Source organism: Melanerpes formicivorus, unplaced genomic scaffold, assembly GCF_026170545.1.
Source record: "Melanerpes formicivorus ecotype bairdi unplaced genomic scaffold, bMelFor1.0.p_v2 SCAF_77, whole genome shotgun sequence".
Taxonomy (NCBI): Eukaryota; Metazoa; Chordata; class Aves; order Piciformes; family Picidae; genus Melanerpes; species Melanerpes formicivorus.
In genome coordinates, this window is record NW_027142429.1 from 1,871,160 (window position 1) to 1,894,088 (window position 22,929).

Consider the following 22,929-nt stretch of genomic DNA (forward strand, 5'->3'; position numbering starts at 1 on the left):
GGTGTAGGACCTCGCACTTGGCTTTGATAGAATAGATTAGATTAGATTAGATTAGATTAGATTAGATTAGATTAGATTAGATTAGATTAGACCAGACCAGGTTGGAAGAGACCTTCAAGATCATCGTGTCCAACCCATCAACCAATCCAACACCACCTAAACAACTAAGCCATGGCACCAAGCACCCCATCAAGTCTCCTCATGAACACCTCCAATGATGGGGACTCCACCACCTCCCTGGGCAGCACATTCCCATGGCCAATCTCTCTCTCTGTGTAAAACTTCCTCCTAACCTCCAGCCTAAACCTCCCCTGGCACAGCTTGAGACTGTGTCCTCTTGTTCTAGCGCTGCTTGCCTGGGAGAAGAGACCAACCCCCACCTGGCTACAACCTCCCTGCAGGGAGTTGGAGAGAGCAAGAAGGTCTCCCCTGAGCCTCCTCTTCTCCAGGCTAAGCAACCCCAGCTCCCTCAGCCTCTCCTCACAGGGCTGTGCTCCAGACCCCTCCCCAGCTTTCTTGCCCTTCTCTGGACACCTTCCAGCAAGTCAACCTCCTTCCTAACCTGAGGATCCCAGAACTGGACACAGGACTCAAGGTGTGGCCTAACCAGTGCAGTGTACAGGGGCAGAATGACCTCCCTGCTCCTGCTGGCCACACTCTTCCTGATGCAGGCCAGGATGCCATTGGCCCTCTTGGCTGCCTGGGCACACTGCAGGCTCATGTTCAGCCTACCATCAACCAGCACCCCCAGGTCCCTCTCTGCCTGGCTGCTCTCAGCCACTCTGCCCCCAGCCTGTAGCACTGCCTGGGGTTGCTGTGGCCAATGTGCAGCACCTGGCACTTGGATGTGTTCAATCTCCTGCCCTTGGCCTCTGCCCATCTGTCCAGCCTGTCCAGGTCCCTCTGCAGAGCCTCTCTTCCCTCCAGCAGATCAACTCCTGCCCCCAGCTTGCTGTCATCTGCACATTTACTGCTGATGGACTCAATGCCCTCGTTCAGATCATCAATGAAGATATTGAACAGTCTGGGGCCCAGCACTGCTCCCTGGGGCACACCACTGGTGCCTGGCTGCCAGCTGGCTGTGGCACCATGAGATTGGCATTGGCCCAGCTCTGGCCTCATCTCCCATCCCCCAGGCAGCTCTCACTGGGCCACCTGTGTGCTCCCAAATGCTGCTGTCCCAGCCCCTGCAGAAGGGAGTGACAGTCCCCTGTCCCAGCATCCCTTCTCTGAAAGCCTCCCCAGCCCTGCTCCAACAGTCACACCAACATCAATCTCAGAATGGCCTTCCCCACTGGGAACAGGCCCTGAGTACCTTCAGAGCACCTTTGTCCCCCAGATGGAGAAGCCTGCTTGTGCCCCAGGGGTGCCCCACATCCACCCAGCAAGCTGAGAGCCAGGCCCCAGCCCCAGGCCCCAGCCCCAGGCCCCTCAGAGGTACCTTGTGTGTGGTCAGGAGCGAGCTGACGCCGAAGCTCATGCAGCCGATCAGCGAACTCTGTCTGCAGGAGAGACAGAGACCTTCAGCACCAGCTCCTCAGGCCTCCCTGGGGACCAGCTCCTCACACAGCCCCTCTGCAGGGACCCCAGAAACATCCCTGCCCATGCCAGGAGCCAGGCAGTGCCCCAGCACCTGTCTGTCCGTGCTTTGAGCAAGCACCCAGCTGAGCTGCAGCAGGGGCAAGGAGGAGCTGAGCTGAAGCATCCTGGTCACCTCCAGGGTACCTGATGCTGGCAGGAGGTTGGCTGAGGACACAGATGCCACTTGCCAGAGCAGGCAGCACAGGCTTTGGGGTGGCAGAGCCCTTGCTGCTGGGCTTGCCTCCCCACTGCATTGCCCCCCCAGAGGCAGGGAAGGTCCAGAGCCTGGCTCCAGCCCCACTTGGCTGCAGCCAGCAGTGCAGGCAGGAGTGGTGGCAGGAGTTTTAAAGCTGGTCTGGCTGGTGGCTACCAAGCAGCAGCAGGGGCAGGATTTCCTTGGTGTGGTGCTCAGCAGCACAGTGCCCATGGCAATGACCCTGGCTGGCTGCCCCCCAGCAGGCCCCAGCCCCACTGCTCATCTTTCCCCACTTCACCGACCTGCAGCCTCTGTGCAGGGCAGCCCTGGCACCAGGGCCAGCCCTCAAGGAGCTCACATGGGGTGGCCAGAGCAGATGGCAGGGCTGCTGCCCTGCCAGCCCCATTTGGAAGGGAGGGCAGGGCAGGGCAGGGCAGGGCAGGCTGCAGCCCCTTACCTGGAGTTTCTGTCTCGGTTCCAGACTGTGACCAGGAGACGTTTCTGCTCCTGCTCCTCTTGCAGCAGGCTGTAGCAAGCAGAGAGCACATCCTGTCAGCACTGACCTGCCCCAGAGAGCTGCCCTCACAGCTGGAGACCCCTTCTCCTCCCCACAGCTGGAGACCCCTTCTCCTCCTCACAGCTGGAGATCTCTTCTCCTCCCCACAGCTGGAGACCCCTTCTCCTCCTCACAGCTGGAGACCCCTTCTCCTCCCCACAGCTGGAGACCCCTTCTCCTCCCCACAGCTGGAGATCCCTTCTCCTCCTCACAGCTGGAGACCCCTTCTCCTCCTCACAGCTGGAGACCCCTTCTCCTCCCCACAGCTGGAGACCCCTTCTCCTCCCCACAGCTGGAGACCCCTTCTCCTCCTCACAGCTGGAGATCCCTTCTCCTCCCCACAGCTGGAGACCCCTTCTCCTCCTCACAGCTGGAGACCCCTTCTCCTCCCCACAGCTGGAGACCCCTTCTCCTCCTCACAGCTGGAGATCCCTTCTCCTCCTCACAGCTGGAGATCCCTTCTCCTCCCCACAGCAAGTCTCCTCCTCTGGTCTCTGCATGGAGCACTGCAGCATGGCCCCAGATGGGAACCTCCTCAGACAAGCCACTGTTGCCCTGATCCACTCATCCCTGACAGACAGCTGCCAAGGGAGGTGACCTCTCCTTGGGCAGGCACCCAGGACATCACTCAGCTGGTTCAAGGGGAGAAAGAATCCTCCAGAAAGCCACAGATCCAACAGCAAAGGCTGAAGGCAAGGAACAAGGCACTGAAACAACCATCCTGTGCCAGACAAAATGCTGCCTGGGGGCAGAGGTGTGCCAGGGGCTGGTTAGCTGGCACTGCTGAGCTCTACCAGCACACAAGGAGCCACACAGCTCCTTCCCCATGCAGAGTCATGCTGCTGCCACAGGAGATCCTTTTACCTTCCTCACTCATTCCAGTGCCCATGCCACTGCAGGTGCAAGGGCTGGGAAATGGAGCACATTTGCCAAGCCTCCTGCCCAGCCAGAGAGCCCAACCCCACAGTGGGTGCTGCCAGCTGGGTGACCTTCCCCACATCTCTGCCCAGCACTTCAAAGCATTTCAGCTCCAAGCCCCAGCAGGATAATGTCTGTCACTGCTCCTCTCAGCAGCAGAGCCACTCAGGCATGCTGCTTGTTTGGTATAGATCACAATGCAGAAGCAAACACAGGAGCTTGGCTTCAGAGGGCACCTTGGGACACTGACCATGGCACTGCCAGCTGGGGCACTGCCCCAGCCCCTGCCCCTGCTGTTTCGAGCCAGCAGTGTGCCCAGGTGGCCAAAAAGGCCAAGGGCATCCTGGCCTGCATCAGGAAGAGTGTGGCCAGCAGGAGCAGGGAAGTCCTTGTGCCCTGTGCTCAGCACTGCTTAGGCCACACCTTGAGTCCTGTGTCCAGTTCTGGGCTCCTCAGTTTAGGAAGGAGGTTGAGATGCTGGAAGGTGTCCAGAGAAGGGCAAGAAAGCTGGGAAGGGGTTTGGAGCACAGCCCTGTGAGGAGAGGCTGAGGGAGCTGGGGTTGCTTAGCCTGGAGAAGAGGAGGCTCAGGGGAGACCTTCTTGCTCTCTGCAACTCCCTGCAGGGAGGTTGTAGCCAGGTGGGGGTTGGGCTCTTCTCCCAGGCAAGCAGCACCAGAAGAAGAGGACACAGTCTCAAGCTGTGCCAGGGGAGGTTTAGGCTGGAGGTGAGGAGAAAGTTCTTCCCAGAGAGAGTTGTTAGCCATTGGAATGTTCTGCCCAGGGAGGTGGTGGAGTCCCCATCCCTGGAGGTGTTCAAGAGGGGATTGGATGTGGCACTTGGAGCCATGGTTTAGTTGTCAGGAGGTGTTGGGTGACAGCTTGGACTTGATGAGCTCTGAGGTCTTTTCCAACCTTATTGATTCTATGATTCTATGATTCCTGTACCTCCAGGGATGGGGACTCCACCACCTCCCTGGGCAGCACATTCCAGTGGCCAATTCCTCTTGCTGGGAAGAACTTCCTCCTTACCTCCAGCCTAAACCTTTCCTGGCACAGCTTGAGACTTCCTCTTGTTCTGGTGCTGGGTGCCTGGGAGAAAAGACCAACCCCCAGCTGGCTGCAACCTTTGCATGGCTACAACAATTGCATGGAGGCCTTGGGGCAGGGAGGCCTTGGGACAGGGAGGCCTTGGGTCAGGAAGGCCTTGGGGCACAGAGGCCTGGTTGGGGGGCAGGCTTTGGAAGGTGATGGCCTAGTGAGGTGTTGGAGAAGGCCAGGCTGGAGAGCTGGGCTGAGGCTGAGTGTGAATTGTTTGGTGTTTTGTCAGTCCTGTACTGTTGTAGGTAGTTGTGAACAGTGCTCCCACTTCAACTTCCCATCCTGCCCAGTCCTGTGTGGAGAGTTTGCTTTTTCTCCTCTGGGGAGGGGCAAAGAGCTTCCCTCTGCTCCCTCAACCTACAGCACATACTCACAAAAGGAAGTGTTCATGGAAGACAGGGTTCCTGCTGTCTGCCACAGTCTTGGTCTTTTGCCTGCATTTCCACCCAGCATCTGGCACGATGGACATCTGGAAGGGGAAAGCAAGCAGCCTGTCAGCACCCTGAGAGCAAGCCCTGGCACACAGCTGCCCCCTTGGCCATGGCAGGAGAGCAGCACAGCCACTTCTACAGGTGGCCAAGCCTCAAAGACCCAGCTAAGCCTGTGCTCAGGAGCAGATGTTAGTCAGTTAGGGGGCAGAAGGGCTCTGCAGAGGGACCTGGACAGGCTGGACAGATGGGCAGAGGCCAACAGGATGGCATTCAACAAGTCCAACTGCCAGGGGCTGCACTTTGGCCACAGCAACCCCAGGCAGAGCTACAGGCTGGGGGCAGAGTGGCTGAGAGCAGCCAGGCAGAGAGGGACCTGGGGGTGCTGATTGACAGCTGCCTGAACATGAGCCAGCAGTGTGCCCAGGGGGCCAAGAAGGCCAAGGGCATCCTGGCCTGCATCAGGAACAGTGTGGCCAGCAGGAGCAGGGAGGTCATTCTCCCCCTGTACACTGCACTGGTTAGGCCACACCTTGAGTCCTGTGTCCAGTTCTGGGCTCCTCACTTTAGGAAGGAGGTTGACTTGCTGGAAGGTGTCCAGAGAAGGGCAAGAAAGCTGGGGAGGGGTCTGGAGCACAGCCCTGTGAGGAGAGGCTGAGGGAGCTGGGGTTGCTTAGCCTGGAGAAGAGGAGGCTCAGGGGAGACCTTCTTGCTCTCTCCAACTCCCTGCAGGGAGGTTGTAGCCAGCTGGGGGTTGGTCTCTTCTCCCAGGCACCCAGCACCAGAACAAGAGGACACAGTCTCAAGCTGTGCCAGGGGAGGTTTAGTCTGGAGGTGAGGAGAAAGTTCTTCACTGAGGGAGTAATTTGTCATGGGAATGTGCTGCCCAGGGAGGTGTTGGAGTCCCCATCCCTGGAGGTGTTCCAGAGGGGATTGGATGTGGCACTTGGAGCCATGGTTTAGTCATGAGGTCTGTGGTGACAGCTTGGACTCGATGATCTCTGAGGTCTCTTCCAACCTTAGCAATACTGTGTGTGATACTGTGGTTCCAGCCACTCTACCCTCTGCCTGTCAAATAATTATAGTACAAAACTCCTCAGAAAACTTAAGGCCTAATACACAGAGATACAGCACCACAGCATGCCAGGGGCTGGAAGGGACCTCCAAAGCTCAGCCAGTCCAAGCCCCCTGCCAGAGCAGGAGCACCCAGAGCAGATCACACAGGAACACAGCCAGGAGGGTTTGGAATATCTCCAGAGAGGGAGACTCCACAACCCCCCTGGGCAGCCTGCTCCAGGGCTCTGGCACCCTCACAGGGACAAAATTCTTCCTCCTGTTTCCATGGCACTTCCCCTGCCTCAGCTTCCATCCCTGCCCCTGGTGCTGGCATTGGGCATCCCCCAGCAGAGCCTGGCCCCAGCCTCTGGGCACTCACCCTGCACAGCTTCATCACCAGCAGTGAGGTCACCCTCAGGCTCCTGCTCTCCAAGCTCCAGAGCCCTCAGCTCCCTCAGGCTCTGCTCATGAGGAAGATGTTCCACTGCCTGCAGCAGCTCTGTGGCTCTGTGCTGGACTCTCTCAAGCAGTTCCCTGAGCTCCTTCCTGAACTGAAGGGCCCAGAACTGGACACAGTATTCCAGATGTGGCCTCCCCAGGGCAGAGCACAGGGGGAGGAGAACCTCTCTTGAGCTACTAACCACAGCCCTTCTAATCCAGCCCAGGATGCCCTTGGCCTCCTTGCCCACCAGAGCACACTGCTGGCCCCTGGTCTGTTCCTGGCCATTCTGTGAGGTGCAGCCCCCTTGTAGGGCAGATGTTTCCTGCACTGTGCACACTGTGGTGGGAGCAACCAGCCAAGGTGACCTCCAGGATAGCCCAGAGCCACACTGGGCTGGCCAAACATCCACACCAGGGCTGGGGCAGCCAGTGGGATGAAGTGAAGGGTTGGCACAGGCCTTAGCAGGCTCCTGCCTCCTTCCTGCAGACACCATGACAGCAAAACCCACAAGCACTCCAGTGTGAGGCAAGAGAGCAGCCACCTGCCTGTGCACTGCAGGGAGGACAGAGGAGGAAAGAGAAGGGAGAGGCAGCTCAGAGCATGCTCAGAGGAGCCAGCCACAAAATCCCAAGGAAGCCTGAAGCTCCCTAAGCAAGGCCCTTGGGGAACTCACCTTCACATAGGAGTCACAGGCCTGGCACTCCTTGCCCAGCAGACCCTTTGCTTCCATGACTGGAAAGGAAAAGAAACAATCAGACACCAAGGTGGCAAGGAAGTCATCTTCCTACCCTGCAGTGCTCTGCTCCATGGGCTGGTCCCTGCTGGTGGGGCTGAGCACACCTCCTGCAGCAGGGTCCTGCACACACCTCCTGCAGCAGGGTCCTGCACACCTCCTGACAGCCTGCCCTCACTGGGCACCCACAGACAGCTGATCACAGAATGGTTTGGCTTGGAAGGGACCTTCAAGCTCATCAAGCTCCAACCCCCTGCCATGGGCAGGGACACCTCCCACCAGCCCAGCTTGCTCAAGGCCTCATCCAGCCTGGTCTTCAACACCTCCAGGCAGGAGGCAGCCACAGCCTCCCTGGGCAGCCTGTGCCAGAGTCTCCCCAGCCTCACTCTCCACAACTTCTTCCTCCTCTCCACTCTCAGTCTCTCCTCTCCCAGCTCAAAGCCATTGTTCCTCATCCTGGCACTCCCAGCCCTTGTCCAAAATCCCTCCCCAGCTCTCCTGGAGCCCTTCAGGTACTCGAAGGCTGCTCTGAGGTCTGCCTGGAGCCTTCTCCTCTCCAGGCTGCACAGCCCCAACTCTCCCAGCCTGTCCCCACAGGGGAGGTTCTGCAGCCTCTGCTCATCTCTGTGGCCTCCTCTGGAGCCTCTCCAGCAGCTCCAGGTCCTTCTTGTGCTGGGGGCCCCAGAGCTGGAGGCAGTGCTGCAGGTGGGGGCTGAGCAGAGCAGAGCAGAGCAGAGGGGCAGAATCCCCTCCCTGTGCTGCTGCTCTCCCTGCTCTGGCTGCAGCTCAGCACTCAGCTGGCTCTGGGCTGCCAGGGACCACTGCTGGCTCCTGGGCAGTTTGTCACCAGCTGACACCCCCAAGGCCTTCTCCTGCAGGCTGCTCTCAGCCACTCCTCACCCAGCCTGGCTCTGTGCTTGGGATTGTCCCAGCCCAGCTTGGAGTGAAGGATTTATTGAATGTTTTCCTTCATACCCCCATGTTTTAAATACCCCAACCTGAGGTGAGGCTGGCAGCAAATTGCATTTCATTTGCCTGACTTCACAGTTCTGCTGCCAGCCCTGGGGCCAGATGTGTCATCACCTTAAATATCAACAGTCACTCTCTGATGGCAGCCCAGAGCAGGGGCTCAGCACCACACCACTGCTGATAACTGGGAGCCCTGCACTCCCCAGCATCAGGGCTGGAGCCAGAGATGTGCAGAGTCTGGATAGCTCAGGATGGGCTGTGGGGCTGGAGCTGCATTGGGGGCGGTGTGGCCAGCAGGAGCAGAGAAGTCCTTGTGCCCTGTGCTCAGCACTGCTGAGGCCACACCTGGAGTCCTGTGTCCAGTTCTGGGCTCCTCAGGTTAGGAAAGAGGTTGAGCTGCTGGAAGGTGTCCAGAGAAGGGCAAGAAAGCTGGGGAGGGGTCTGGGGCACAGCCCTGTGAGGAGAGGCTGAGGGAGATGGGGTTGCTTGGCCTGGAGAAGAGGAGGCTCAGGGGAGACCTTCTTGCCCTCTCCAACTCCCTGCAGGGAGGTTGTAGCCAGGTAGGGGTTGGTCTCTTCTGCCAGGCAAGCAGCACTAGAACAAGAGGACACAGTCTCAGGCTGTGCCAGGGGAGGTTTAGGCTGGATGTTAGGAGGAAGTTTTACAGAGAGAGAGTGATTGGCCATGGGAATGTGCTGCCCAGGGAGGTGGTGGAATCACCATCACTGGAGGTGTTCAAGAGGAGACTTGATAGGATGCTTGGTGCCATGGGTTAGTTGATTAAGTGGTGTTGGATGATAGGTTGGACTGGATGATCTTGAAGGTCTCTTCCAACCTGGTCTATTCTATTCTATTCTATTCTATTCTATTCTATTCTATTCTATTCTATTCTATTCTAAGCTCCCTCCTAACAAGCTCAGCAAGTCAGCAGACTCTGCCTTAGGCAGAGACAGAGATGTGCTCCTAACAAACATGGCCAGCAGGACAGAACCCCCAGAGCACAAGGGGTGAGACTCTGGCACAGGCTGCCCAGGGAGGCTGTGGCTGCCTCCTGCCTGGAGGTGTTGAAGGCCAGGCTGGATGAGGCCTTGAGCAAGCTGGGCTGGGGGGAGGTGTCCCTGCCCAGGGCAGGGGGCTGGAGCTGGATGGTCTTTAAAGTCTCTTTCAACCTAAACCATTCTGTGATCCCATGAAACCAAACACTCAGCTGCTATCAGAGCTGCTTTGACAGCAGCTGAGAATCAGCCACAGTTTGACTTTGTTCTCCCAAGACAAGAAGGTGGACCTGGATGACCTTGAAGGTCCCTCCCAACCCAAACCATGCTATGCTATGGTGAGTTCAAGGCCAACCATAGAAGACTCTTCAGAGTGAAAGCATTTCAGGATTCCCTTTCCAAATTCTCTTTGCCTTTCCTCTCTTCACATGGAGAAAACACACCCCCACAAATGACACACTCTGTGGTCACCCACACATTTGGGCTTGGCCTCTAACCCCCAGAGCCCTCAGTCACACCCCCCTGCCACACAGCTGCTCCCAGCAGCTATCCTGAGGAGCTGAGAGGGCATAGAAGTGCTGCCCACATCACCATGGCTATGGAGCCCCCCTGCCATACATCTCCCCCAGGGAGATACTCACTGTGCAGCAGCAGGATCCGGCCCTGCACCTCGATGGACAGCTTCAGCTGGCCTGGAGGAAGGGAGGGAAGAGATGGTGAAAGAGGCAGGGCCAAGCCACCAGCCCTGTGCCCAGCAGCTGTGGGGCCTCACAGCTCTGTGGTTTGGGTAGGACCAAACCCACCCTTGCTCCCCTCTGCTGGGCATGAGGGCAGTGCTCAGAGAGCCCAGGGGTAAGAGGTATCATAGTATAGCATCAATCAGGGTTGGAAAGGACCACAAGGATCATCCAGTTCCAACCCCCCTGCCATGGGCAGGGACACCCCACACTAGATCAGCCTGGCCACAGCCTCATCCAGCCTGGCCTTAAACACCTCCAGGGACAGGGCCCCAACCACCTCCCTGGACAACCCATCCCAGGGCTTCACCACTCTCATGGGGAAGAACTTCCTCCTCCCCTCCAGCCTCAATCTCCCCACCTCCAGCTTCATTGCATTCCCCCTAGTCCTATCACTGCCTGAGATCCTGAGCAGTCCCTCCCCAGCCTTCCTGTAGCCCCTTTCAGATCCTGGAAGGCCACAATGAGGTCACCTGGGAGCCTTCTCTTCTCCAGACTGAACAGCCCCAACTCCTTCAGTCTGTCCTCACAGGAGAGGTGCTCCAGCCCTCTGCTCATCCTCCTGGCCCTGCTCTGGACACCTTCCAGCACCTCCAGATCCCTCTTGTCATAGGGGCTCCAGAACTGGAGGCAGTACTCCAGGTGGGGTCTCCCCAGAGCTGAGCAGAGGGGGAGAATCACCTCCCTTGCCCTGCTGGCCACACTTCTCCTGCTGCAGCCCAGGCTCTGGTTGGCTTTCTGGGCTGCAAGTGCACACTGAGAGCTCCTGGTGAGCTTCTCCTCCCCCAGCACCCCCAAGGCTCTCTCCTCAGGGCTGCTTTCCAGCCAGTCCCTGCCCAGCCTGGATTTGTGCCTGGGATTGCCTCCACCCAGCTGCAGGACCCTGCCCTTGGTCTTGTTGAACCTCCTGAGGTTGGCTTGTGCCCACCTCTGCAGCCTGTCCAGGTCCCTCTGGATGGATCCCTTCCCTCCAGCCTGTCTGCTGCACCACATGGGAGGAAACATCTTCTGCTCCCAAGACAGTCATAAAATCACAACTTGTTTATGTTAGGAAAGCTCCTTCAGGTCATCAAGCCCAACCATTACCCCAGCACTGCCAGGTCACCACAGCCCTCAGCACCACATCTGCACAGCTCTGAAAGCCCTCCAGGGATGGGGATCCCACCACCGCCCTGGGCAGCCTGGGTCAGGCCTTGACAATCTTTCTGGGGAAGAAATTATTCCTAATGCCCAACTTAAACCTGCCCTGGGGCAAGTTGAGGCTTTTTCCTCTTGTCCTGTGTACTTTGAGCCCATGCTGCCTGGGCCTCATCACCCAGCTGTAAATGCCACCTGATGGCACCCAGGATGATCTGCTCCATAATCTTCCCTGGCAGTAAAGTCAGACTGAGGGGGCTGTATTTCCCTGGTTGTGGCCCTTCCTGTAGATGGGTGCCATCTTCATTGATGATCTGGATGAGGGCATTGAGTCCATCAGCAGTAAATATGCAGATGACAGCAAGCTGGGGGCAGGAGTTGATCTGCTGGAGGGTAGAGAGGCTCTGCAGAGGGAACTGGACAGGCTGGGCAGATGGGCAGAGGCCAAGGGCAGGAGACTGAACACATCCAAGTGCCAGGGGCTGCACATTGGCCACAGCAACCCCAGGCAGTGCTACAGGCTGGGGTCAGAGTGGCTGAGAGCAGCCAGGCAGAGAGGGACCTGGGGGTACTGGTCGATGGTAGGCTGAACATGAGCCTGCAGTGTGCCCAGGCAGCCAGGAGGGCCAAGAGCATCCTGGCCTGCATCAAGAACAGTGTGGCCAGCAGGAGAAGGGAAGTCATTGTGCCCATGTACACTGCGCTGGTTAGACCACACCTTGAGTCCTGTGTCCAGTTCTGGGCTCCTCAGTTCAGGAAGGAGGTTGAGCTGCTGGAAGGTGTCCAGAGAAGGGCAAGAAAGCTGGGGAGGGGTCTGGAGCACAGCCCTGTGAGGAGAGGCTGAGCGAGCTGGGGTTGCTTAGCCTGGAGAAGAGGAGACTCAGGAGAGATCTTCTTGCTCTCTCCAACTCCCTGCAGGGAGGTTGTAGGCAGGTGGGGGTTGGTCTCTTCTCCCAGGCACCCAGCAGCAGAACAAGAGGACACAGTCTCAAGCTGTGCCAGGGGAGGTTTAGGCTGGATGTTAGGAAGAAGTTCTACACAGCAAGAGAGATTGGCCATGGGAATGTGCTGCCCAGGGAGGTGGTGGAGTCACCATCACTGGAGGTGTCCAGGAGGAGGCTTGATAGGGTGCTTGGTGCCATGGGTTAGTTGATTAGGTGGGTTGGATTGATTGATAGGTTGCACACCCCCACTTCCATCATGCCATCCCTCACTTCCATCATGCCAACCCCCAGTTCCACCATGCCACCCCCACTCCCATCATGCCATCCCCACTTCCACCATGCCACCCCAGGCTTTTGGACTAAGACCTGAAGCCTTCTGCTCTCTCAGATCTCTGAGGCTGTGGGAAGCCTCTGGCTGCTCCACCATTAGCTTGTGGCACAAGCTGCAAGCTCAGTGTCCCAGACCAGCCAAGCATGACAGGAGTCAGCCCAGCCAGGAATGGGCCCTGGGGAGGAGAATGGAAGCTTTTGTGCCAGGAAGTTCTGGGTGGGGGGAGGGAGCAAGCTTTACACCCAGCCTGGACATGCTTTGAGCTGTTCCTAGGGCAGCAGATGAGGCCAAGGCTGCTGCAGAGTGAGGACTGGGGTCAGATGGGGCTCCTGCACCATGTGTGTTGCTGCTGCCTCTGGTGCAGAGATGGTGCCACTCACCCTTGTGCCACAGGTGACACCAGTACCCAAGGGAGGAGAGCAGGGAGGAACTGGGCAGGTTTGCCTCTCCAGAGAAAGCCCTGGGGGTGCTGGTTGGCAGTCAGCTGAAGATGAGCCAGGGGGTGCCCAGGTGGGCAAGAAGGCCACCAGCAGCCTGGCCTGGAGCAGCAATGGTGTGGCCAGCAGGAGCAAGGCAGTGACTGTCCCCCTGCACTGGGCACTGGGGAGGCCACAGCTTGAGCACTGCGTTCAGTTTTGGGACTTTCACTCCAAGAAGGACATTGAGGGCTGGAGCAGGTCCAGAGAAGGGCAATGAAGCTGGGGAAGGGTCTGGAGAACAGGGCTGGGGAGGAGCAGCTGAGGGAGCTGGGGGTGTTCAGTGTGGAGAAGAGGAGGCTGAAGGAGACCTCATTGCTCTCTGCAGCTCCTGAATGGAGGCTGCAGTGAGGTGGGGGTTGGGCTCTGCTCCCAGGTAACAATCAAGAGGAAGCTGTCCCAGGGGAGCTTCAGGTTGAACATCAGAAGAAACCCTGGGACAGGAGGCCCTGCCTCAGCCTGGCCAGGTCACCTGTGCTCAGTGAAGGTTTATTATGCCTGTGAGAAGAGGTGCAGAGGTGGTCAGGGGAGACAGAGCAGAGAGCTTAGCTCACAGCAGGCCCCACACAGCTCCTGCGTGCACAGCCCAGCACAGGGAACAGGACTGCAGCAGGGAGGGCACCAGGCCCTGTCCATCTGGAGCTCACAGGGCCAGGAGAAGAGATTCAAGCTGATGACCAAAGCTGGCACAAGGACAAGAGGGGGAAACTGCGTATGAGCAAGCACAGGATGGTAACCAAGCAGGGTCCCAACCAGGCTAGGGCAGGGGACACAAGAATGTTGTCCTTTGGGAGCAGACCCAGCAGGCAGGGAAATCTGCTCCTTGCTGGTGTCCTGACAGCTGGAACCTGGGAGGTCTGCTCCTCACTGCAGGGAATACACAGGTTTTGTCCTTGCTGGGGCAGCCAAGAGCCATTGGTGCAGACACCAGGGGGACTCCTACCAGGGGAAAGCTGTCAGGGAGCTGCCTGGGCCTGTGCACAAGGGAGAGACCCCCAAGATGACCATGGGCCCTGGCACCAGCCTTTTGGAAACCCTCTCCTTGGTCACCCCATGCAGAGGGCTGTGCTGGCCCTGTCATGCCACTGCCCTCCTGCTCAGAGCACCAACAGCACACCAGGCAGGGGCAGCCCACCCAGGCAACTGTGGCTGCAGGAATGCTGTATCACAGTCTCACAGTCTCACAGTATCACTAAGGTTGGAAGACACCTCGAGGATCATCGAGTCCAACCTATCAGCACAGACCTCATGACTAGACCATGGCACCAAGTGCCACATCCAATCCCCTCTGGAACACCTCCAGGCATGGGGACTCCACCACCTCCCTGGGCAGCACATCCCAATGACGAACAACTCTGTCAGTGAAGAACTTTCTCCTCACCTCCAGCCTAAACCTCCCCTGGCACAGCTTGAGACTGTGTCCTCTTGTTCTGGTGCTGCTTGCCTGGGAGAAGAGCCCAACCCCCACCTGGCTACAACCTCCTTTCAGGTAGTTGTAGAGGGCAATGAGGTCACCCCTGAGCCTCCTCTTCTCCAGGCTAAGCAACCCCAGCTCCCTCAGCCTCTCCTCCCAGGGCTGTGCTCCAGACCCCTCCCCAGCTTTCTTGCCCTTCTCTGGACACCTTCAAGTCTCTCAATGTCCTTCTTGAACTGAGGAGCCCGGAACTGGACACAGGACTCAAGGTGTGGCCTAACCAATGCAGAGTACAGGGCACAAGGACTTCCCTGCTCCTGCTGGCCACACTCTTCCTGATGCAGGCCAGGATGCCCTTGGCCCTCTTGGCCACCTGTGTGGCTGCAGAGCCAAGAGCACCACACAACTCCCACAGTTTGGCACAAGAGGCCAACAGACGATGCCAGGAGGCCTTTGGCTTCCAGGCTGTGCTCAGCCAATTAATGCTCCCAAGCCAAGAGGGGGAAGCAGCAGATCCCTGGCTGCTCCTCTCTGCTCCCAGAGGCCTCTCTAACCACTCATTGCCCCACTGCCAGCCCTGCTCCCTGGCACAAGCAGAAGCTTTGGAAGAAGACTGCTGCCTACAAGTGGCACTCAGGAAGGGCAAACAGCTGCCCAGAGGGCTGCTGACAAGCCACCACCCTCCACAAGCAACAGCCACAGCTTCTGCTGCCAGTCCACCTGCTGGCCCATAAGCATGGCAGCCGTAGCCCAGGCATTGCTGTGCCAGCTCCAGCCTGCAGTGCTCAGCCACCACTGCCCACAGGCTCCTTCCAGCCAAACTGAGGCAGCCACAGAAAGACCCCCAGGGAGCAAAGCTGCTGCCCTAAGGGGGGCCCCAGCTCCAGCCAGCCCTGCACAACGATCCCAGCTTGTGCCCACCCAGGGGACAGAGTGTCCAGGCTGCTGGGCACCCGGCTGCCAGCTGCAGTGGCCACAGCTTGGGCTCAGGGCACTTGGCAGGCCCCCAGCTGGGTGCAGCCAGGTTTTATTCCAGCTCAGTAAGCTGCTGCTCAGCCTTCAAGGAGCAGCTCAGGCATTCCATGGCCACGACCTGCTGTGACCTCCATCCTCCAGGCTTACCGAAGGTGGGCAGGCAGAAGGCAGCTCCCAGGGGCTGAGCCCGGCGGGTGCAGAGGGAGGCTCCGGGGGCACTGCCAGGCTCCATGGCAGCACAGCTCCAGCGAGCCGGGAGCCGGAGCCCTCCCGGAGCGGCACAGGAATGCAGGCAGCCCTTGGAGCCAGGAGGGAGAGCAGCCCTGAGCCAGGCTCCCACGGGACCGGCTCCAACCGCCACGGTTTGAACGGCGTCACTCCCGTGGGCCCGCGGGGCACGGAGCGCCACGCCCGGCTGCGCACATGGCACCATGCCCGGCTGGGGACATGGCACCATGCCCGGATGGGCACATGGCACCATGCCCGGCTGGGGACAGGGGCACCACGCCTGCCTGGGCACAGGGGCACCACGCCCGGCAGGGCACAGGGGCATCATGCCTGCCTGGTCACAGGGGCACCACACCTGGCTGGGCACAAGGGCACCATGCCCAGCTGGGCACAGGGGCACCACGCCCAGGTGGGCACAGGGACACCATGCCTGCCTGGGCACAGGGGCACCACACCTGGCTGGGCACAGGGGCACCACGCCCGGCTGGGCACAGGGGCACGGCCAAGGGCAGCGCTCCGCCCTCCCCTGCACAGCCTGGGCACGGCCCAGCACCATCCCACCCTGCACAGCCCAGCACCATCCTCCCCTGCACAGCCCAGCACCATCCCCCCTGCACAGCCCAGCACCATCCTCCCCTGCACAGCCCAGCACCATCCTCCCCTGCACAGCTCAGACCCAGCCCAGCACCATCCTCCCCTGCACAGCCTGGGCACAGCCCAGCACCATCCCCACCTGCACAGCTCAGCACCACCCTTCCCTGCACAGCTCAGCACCATCCCCCCCTGCACAGCCCAGCACCATCCTCCCCTGCACAGCCCAGCACCATCCCCCCCTGCACAGCCCAGCACCATCCTCCCCTGCACAGCCCAGCACCATCCCCCCCCTGCACAGCCCAGCACCATCCTCCCCTGCACAGCCCAGCACCATCCCCCCCTGCACAGCCCAGCACCATCCTCCCCTGCACAGCCCAGCACCATCCCCCCCTGCACAGCCCAGCACCATCCTCCCTGCACAGCCCAGCACCATCCCCCCCTGCACAGCCCAGCACCATCCTCCCCTGCACAGCCCAGCACCATCCTCCCTGCACAGCCCAGCACCATCCCACCCTGCACAGCCCAGCACCATCCTCCCCTGCACAGCCCAGCACCATCCTCCCCTGCACAGCCCAGCACCATCCTCCTGCACAGCCCAGCACCATCCTCCCCTGCACAGCCCAGCACCACCCTCCCTGCACAGCCCAGCACCATCCTCCCTGCACAGCCCAGCACCACCCTCCCTGCACAGCCCAGCACCATCCTCCCCTGCACAGCCCAGCACCATCCTCCCTGCACAGCCCAGCACCATCCTCCCCTGCACTGCCCAGCACCATCCCCCCCTGCACAGCCCAGCACCATCCCCCCTGCACAGCCCAGCACCATCCTCCCCTGCACAGCCCAGCACCATCCTCCCCTGCACAGCCCAGGCACAGCCCAGCACCATCCCCCACTGCAGACCCCAGGCTGCAGGACACTCAATGAGTTCAGCTCCTGTGGCACTGCTGGGAGGCTGCAGGGTCCACAGCAGCACTGGGGGCCTGTGGTGGGCCTGGATCAGCCCCACAGAGGCATGGAGGTGCCAGTGTGGGTGGCTGCTGCCCCTGCTGTGCATCCCCCAGCACATGTCTGGGGTACAGGACACACCTCACCTCCCCTCCCCATGGTCACACCTCCACACAGCCATGGAGAGGATGGAGCAGCAACTCCTCACACAGCCCCTCAGACCCCCACCCCTTACCTTTGCCCTTCACTTGTGCAGGGCTGATCTTCCTCCTGCTCCCCGGTGGTCTCTGCTGCCTCCTCAGGGAGGGCCTCCCAACCCCACATTGGTCCATCACCAGGGCTGGTGTCTGCTCCAGCAGCTGGGGACTCTGCCCTGTCCCTGACAGAGCAAAGAGAAGATGGGAACAGGAGATGGCAGGATGGAGAGCTGGGGCACAGGGCACACAGGGTCACAGGATGGCTCCAGGGATGGGGCAGGTCCATCTCTGAGCAACCTGGGCCAGGCTCTCACCTCCCTCAGGGGCAAACATTTCTCCCTTCTCTCTCTTTTAGGTCAAACCCTCACCCTTTGAACTGTCACAGCAGGCCCTGCTCAGAAGCTTTCTGCTCAGCCCTTGAAGCCCTGAAAGGCCACCAGAAGATGTCCCTGGAGCCTTCTGTCCTCCAGACTGAACCACTGAACTCTCTCAGCCTGGCCTCACAGCAGAGGCCTCCCAGCCCTGCCAGCACTAGTGCAGGACAAGTGTCTGATGCTGCCCTAATGCAGACACAGTGCAAACACAACCCAAGCCCTGGAATGACAGCTCAGGCCCCCAGTGAGGGCAGCAGGGCAGAGCTGTTCCCCTCAGCCCAGGATGGATTCATGCCCCACACCCTAAAAGCAAAAGAGCCTGACCTGTGCTTTCCATGGGAGATGGAGCCCTCTGAAGCCAGGCTGTGTCACTCAGCCCTGTGAAGTGACTCTGCACCAGAACACACAGCACCAAGCACACACTGCCCAAGGCCTTCAGGTACCCCAGAAGACCCTGCCCCCAGCTCCATCTTCAGAGCCCCTGCCAGAGGCTCCTGGCACAGAGAGGCAGGGAGGTGGCCAGGCTGTTTGCTCCCTGAGAGGCTGCCCCAGAGCCTGGCTCCTCTGGCAGGGGCACTGCCTCCAGGCAGCTGAATCTGAGCCAGCAAAACTGCCTCAGTCTGCAGGAGAAGCATCAGAGGGGACAGAGAGTGAGCAAGGAAGGGATGGAAGGAGGAATGCTCTCCAGACAGCCCAATCCATCACTGCCAACAGACACCTTTTGTACTGCTGCCACAAATCACAGCCCCTCTGGGCACCAGGGGACAGACAGACAATGTCCCAGTGGCCTCCAAGGGGCTCCAAAGCACAGCTCTGTTTGGGCTGCCTGCCCCTGCACTGCTCAGCCCTAACCTTGGCAACCCACAGGGCCCTTGAGAAAGCATCCAGCAAGCAGCCCACAAATGTCTCTCTCTGTTTAACTTGGCCCCTGAGACATGTAGAGCTTGGGAAGGCCTAGCAGGGCTTTCTGCTGGCAGCTCCAAGAGAAAGCTCCTGGGCCATGGTGGAAAGGAGCCAGGTGCCTCCTTATCTGTGGGGATTGGGGTCTGCCCCCTAGTAGCAATCTACAGGATGAGAGGAAACAGCCTCAAGTTCACAGAGACACAGAATGTTAGGGGCTGGAAGGGACCTCCAAAGCTCATCCAGTCCAACCCCCTGCCAGAGCAGGAGCACCCAGGGCAGCTCACACAGGAACACAGCCAGGAGGGTTTGGAATATCTCCATAGAGAGAGACTCCACAACCCCCCTGGGCAGCCTGCTCCAGGGCTCTGGCACCCTCACAGGGACAAAATGTTTCCTCCTGTTTCCATGGTGCATCCTGCACCCAGGGGACTGCACAGCCCAGGGGAGGAGGCACCAGGCACAACCATATGAGAGACCTGCAGGCACAGCCCTCCTGCTGCTCCAGCTCTGTCCCCCAGCATTTCTCACTGCCTCCAGCTGCAGGGATGCAGAGCTCAAGGCTGAGGGAGACCTCATTGCCCTCTACAGCTCCCTGAGAGGAGGCTGCAGTGAGCTGGGGGTTGGCCTCTTCTACTTAGGTGATAGAAGGGGAGGAAATGGCCTGAAATTGTGCCAGGGGAGGGTCAGGTTGGAGATGAGGAACAATTTGTTTGCTGCAAGAGTGGTCAGAGACTGGCACAGGCTGCCCAGGGAGGTGGTGGAGTCCCCATGCCTGGAGGGGTTCAAGAAAGGTGAGGCCATGGCACTTGGGGACATGGTGGTGTTGGACCTGGACTGGACTGGATGATCTTAGAGAGCTCTTCCATCCAAAACAGTTCTCTCAGTCTATGATTCCTTCCCTGCACATCCTCACCACAGCACCAAGACCTTGCCTTGAGTTGTTCCTCCCTAGCAGTGCCAAGCCTGCAGCTCTGCCCAGCAGCAAGTGGGTGAGAGTGGCTCAGGTGCCAGCAGGTCTCCTAGGAGCTCCCCAGCCTCACACAAAGCCTCCCCTCTCCAGCTCTTTATTGCTTGGAAGAGACAAAAGGGCAGTGACAAAACCCACTGTCTCTGGCTCTCAAGCAGGCAGTCTCACAGGCTGGGGTAAAACCTCCCCTGAGATATGGGGGGTGGGCAGGGGGGGAGTTCAAGTTCAAACATCACTGAATAGTAAAGGTAAAGCAGAGTCTCTGTGGGGCTCTGAGACTCCAAGGCCAGGGGAGCCCCCCACACCTTCTTTCCAAAGGGCTTCAGAACTACAGAATCCTGGAAGAGGGTTGGGTGGAAGAGATGTTCAAAGGCCATCCAATCCAACCCCCCCTGCACTCAGCAGGGCCCTCTGCAACTAGAGCAGGTTAACCCCTGACAACCTGACCTGGCATGGCTCCAGCCATGGGGCAGCTCCTGTCTCTCTGGGCAGCCCAAGCCAGGCTCTCACCACTCTCACTGCAGAGAATGGCTTCCTTCTCTCTCATCTAAATCTCCTCCTTCTGGTTTCAGGCCATCACCCCTCCTCCTGTCACAGACTGTCCCCAGCTTTCTGACTGCTCCCTTGAAGCACTGCAAGGCCACCAGAAGCTCTCCCTGGAGCCTTCTCTCCTCCAGGCTGCACAACCCCAACTCTCTCAGCCTGGCCTCACAGCAGAGGGCTTCCAGCCCTGCCAGCACTGCTGTGCCCTCCTCTGGCCCTGCTCCAACAGGTCCCTGGCTGTGCTGTGCTGAGGACTCCAGAGCTGCCCCAGCACTGCAGGGAGGTCTCAGCAGAGCACAGCAGAGGGGCAGAATCCCCTCCCTGCCCCTGCTGCCCACACTGCTGGGGCTCAGCCCAGGCCAGGCTGGGGCTGGGCTGGCAGTGCTGGCTGCTGGCTCCTGTCCAGCTCTGCACCCCCAAGTCCTTCCCCTCAGGGCTGCTCTCCAGCCTGTAGCTGTGCTTGGGATTGCCCTGACCCATGTGCAGCACCTTGCCCTTGGGCCTTGTTGAACCTCTCTTGAACCTCTGCAGAACTCTGAGACAGGTTTCTGCTTCAGAGCTGCCCCAGCACTGCAGGGGAGGTCTCAACAAAGGGGCAGAATCCCCTCCCTGCCCCTGCTGCCCACACTGCTGGGGCTACAGCAGTGGATGTGACTAAGACACGCTGCAAGAATCATCCCTAACTCTCAGACCCAGCAGATCCAAGCCTGCTCCATCCTGCAGCACAAGGTGCCAGCAGAAAGCTCTCAGATCAGGCATGGTCCCCCCAAGGATGTGCACATCGCCAGCACCCCACAAAGGGCACAGAGAGACACAGCTCCTTGTCTCCTCTGAGTGCCAGGGTCTGGGGACAGCCGAGCACCTGCCCTGCTCTAATCCAGCCTCCCCCCAGGAGGCAGAGCAGCAGCAGCAGCCCTGCAAACCACGCCGGGGAACGCTCTGAGCACTCACGTGTGAGCCTGCTGCCTGCTCCTCCGTCCCGCGGGCGATGGGCACCCTCCAGCGCCGTCCAAGCACCACTGTCCTGCACCCAGGCTCCTCTTTGGCTGCCACAAGCCTTTGGCCTTGGGAAAGGAGTGGGAGAACCCCCAGTATGGGAATGTCCCAACTGAGCAGAGCTGCAGCACTGGGAAGCCACCAATTAAGTGGCCCCCAGGGAGGAGATGGTGGCAGCAGCCCCCTGCTCGCCTGGCTCCCCACAGCAAGGTGCCAGCTCCTTCCAACGTCCCTCCAACATTCCAGCCCCTGGGAAGTGACCTCAGCCTGTGTTTCTGCTCCAGTCCCCAGCACTCTGCACCCTCAGCTGCTTGCTTTGGGAGTTAATGGCTTTAGTTTAAAGTTTAACGTGCCTCTCCTCACACATCTCAGCAGTCAGCGCTCAGCTCTGCCCCTGCCTGGGGGGCCACAACCAGACACAGGCTCAGGCAGGGCTCTTGGGACTCAGGTCACAGCCCTTGGCCTTGGTCAGCCTCATCTCAGCCAGCCAGCCTGTCCAGGTCCCCAGAGTCTCTGCAATGTGTCAGAGCTTGACAAGAATTTTGTCTTCACATCTTTACAGGACCTGGGTCCAGAGGAGGCCAAGAAAAGGATCAGAGGCTGGAGCAGCCCTGCTGCAAGGACAGGCTCAGGGAGCTGGGGGTGTTCAGGCTGGACAAGAGAAGGCTCCAGGGAGACCTCAGAGCAGCCTTCCAGTACCTGAAGGGCTCCAGGAGAGCTGGGGAGGGACTTCTGAATAGAGCTGGGAGTGCCAGGATGAGGAACAATGGCTTTGAGCTGGGAGAGGGGAGACTGAGAGTGGAGAGGAGGAAGAGATTGTTGAGAGTGAGGCTGGGGAGACTCTGGCACAGGCTGCCCAGGGAGGCTGTGGCTGCCTCCTGCCTGGAGGTGTTGAAGGCCAGGCTGGATGAGGCCTTGAGCAAGCTGGGCTGGGGGGAGGTACCTGAAGGGGCCACAAGAAAACTGCAGAGGGACTGTTTCGAAGGCCTGCAGTGACAGGATGAGGGACCATGGTTTGAAGTGAGAGCAGAGCAGATTTAGATTGGATGTGAGGAACAAGTTCTGCACCAGGAGGGTGGTGAAATACTGCAACAGGCTGCCCAGGGAGGTAGTTGAGGCCCCATGCCTGGAGACATTCAAGGTGAGGCTCCACAAGGCTGTGAGCAGGCTGATCCAGTGCAGGTGACCCTGCTGGCTGCAGGGGCTTGGAGTGGGTGACCCCTGGAGGTCCCTTTCGACCCAGACCATTCTGTGATTGCTATTTTTAAATCTCTCCATCCATTCCCCACTCTGCACATGCTGCAGCTCTCACCCACACAGCTCCTGCCCCTGCACTGCTGAGGCACTGCCACAGTAGCCCAGGATGCCTGGGACTGCAAGCACAGAGAGTGCTTCTAGGGCAGGCAAAGCAGCTGGCAGCAATTCCACGTGAGCAGGAGCTGCTCCAAGCCTCCTCAGCTGCTCAGCAGCAGTGCAGGGCACAGAACACCCTGCCTGCACAACCACTTGTCCTGTCAGCAGGGCCAAGCCTCAGCTCTGGAAACAGTGCATCTTGTCCCTCACCCCTTCCTACTGCTGAGGATAAACTGGGCCTGAAAGTATCACAGTCTCACAGTATCACCAAGAGACCTCAGAGATCATCAAGTCCAAGCTGTCACCACAGACCTCATGACTAAACCATGGCACCAAGTGCCACATCCAATCCCCTCTTGAACACCTCCAGGGATGGGGACTCCACCACCTCCCTGGGCAGCACATCCCAATGGCTAACAACTCTCTCTGGGAAGAACTTTCTCCTCATCTCCAGCCTAAACTTCCCCTGGCACAGCTTGAGACTGTGTCCTCTTGTTCTGGTGCTGGCTGCCTGGGAGAAGAGCCCAACCCCCACCTGGCTACAACCTCCCTGCAGGGAGTTGGAGAGAGCAAGAAGGTCTCCCCTGAGCCTCCTCTTCTCCAGGCTAAGCAACCCCAGCTCCCTCAGCCTCTCCTCACAGGGCTGTGCTCCAGACCCCTCCCCAGCTTCTCTGCCCTTCTCTGGACACCTTCCAGCATCTCAATGTCCTTCTTAAACTGAGGAGCCCAGAACTGGACACAGGACTCCAGGTGTGGCCTCAGCAGTGCTGAGCACAGGGCACAAGGACTTCCCTGCTCCTGCTGGCCACACTCTTCCTGATGCAGGCCAGGATGCCCTTGGTT

At 59.4% G+C, this 22,929-nt stretch overlaps 1 protein-coding gene across 1 annotated transcript in view; it reads right to left on the reverse strand.

Moving 5' to 3' along the window:
• Positions 1-20,742, reverse strand: part of RGS3 (regulator of G protein signaling 3) — a 121,843-nt gene extending 101,101 nt beyond the window's left edge. Inside the window, exons 1-7 of the mRNA XM_068164084.1 lie at positions 20,689-20,742; positions 16,989-17,132; positions 9,614-9,664; positions 6,949-7,007; positions 4,724-4,818; positions 2,235-2,303; positions 1,442-1,502 (exon numbers count right to left, since the gene is read on the reverse strand). Of these exons, the coding sequence (XP_068020185.1) occupies positions 1,442-1,502; positions 2,235-2,303; positions 4,724-4,818; positions 6,949-7,007; positions 9,614-9,664; positions 16,989-17,085 (432 nt within the window). The 5' untranslated portion in view covers positions 17,086-17,132; positions 20,689-20,742. The remainder of the gene's footprint in view (positions 1-1,441; positions 1,503-2,234; positions 2,304-4,723; positions 4,819-6,948; positions 7,008-9,613; positions 9,665-16,988; positions 17,133-20,688) is intronic.
• Positions 20,743-22,929: the final 2,187 nt, after the last annotated feature.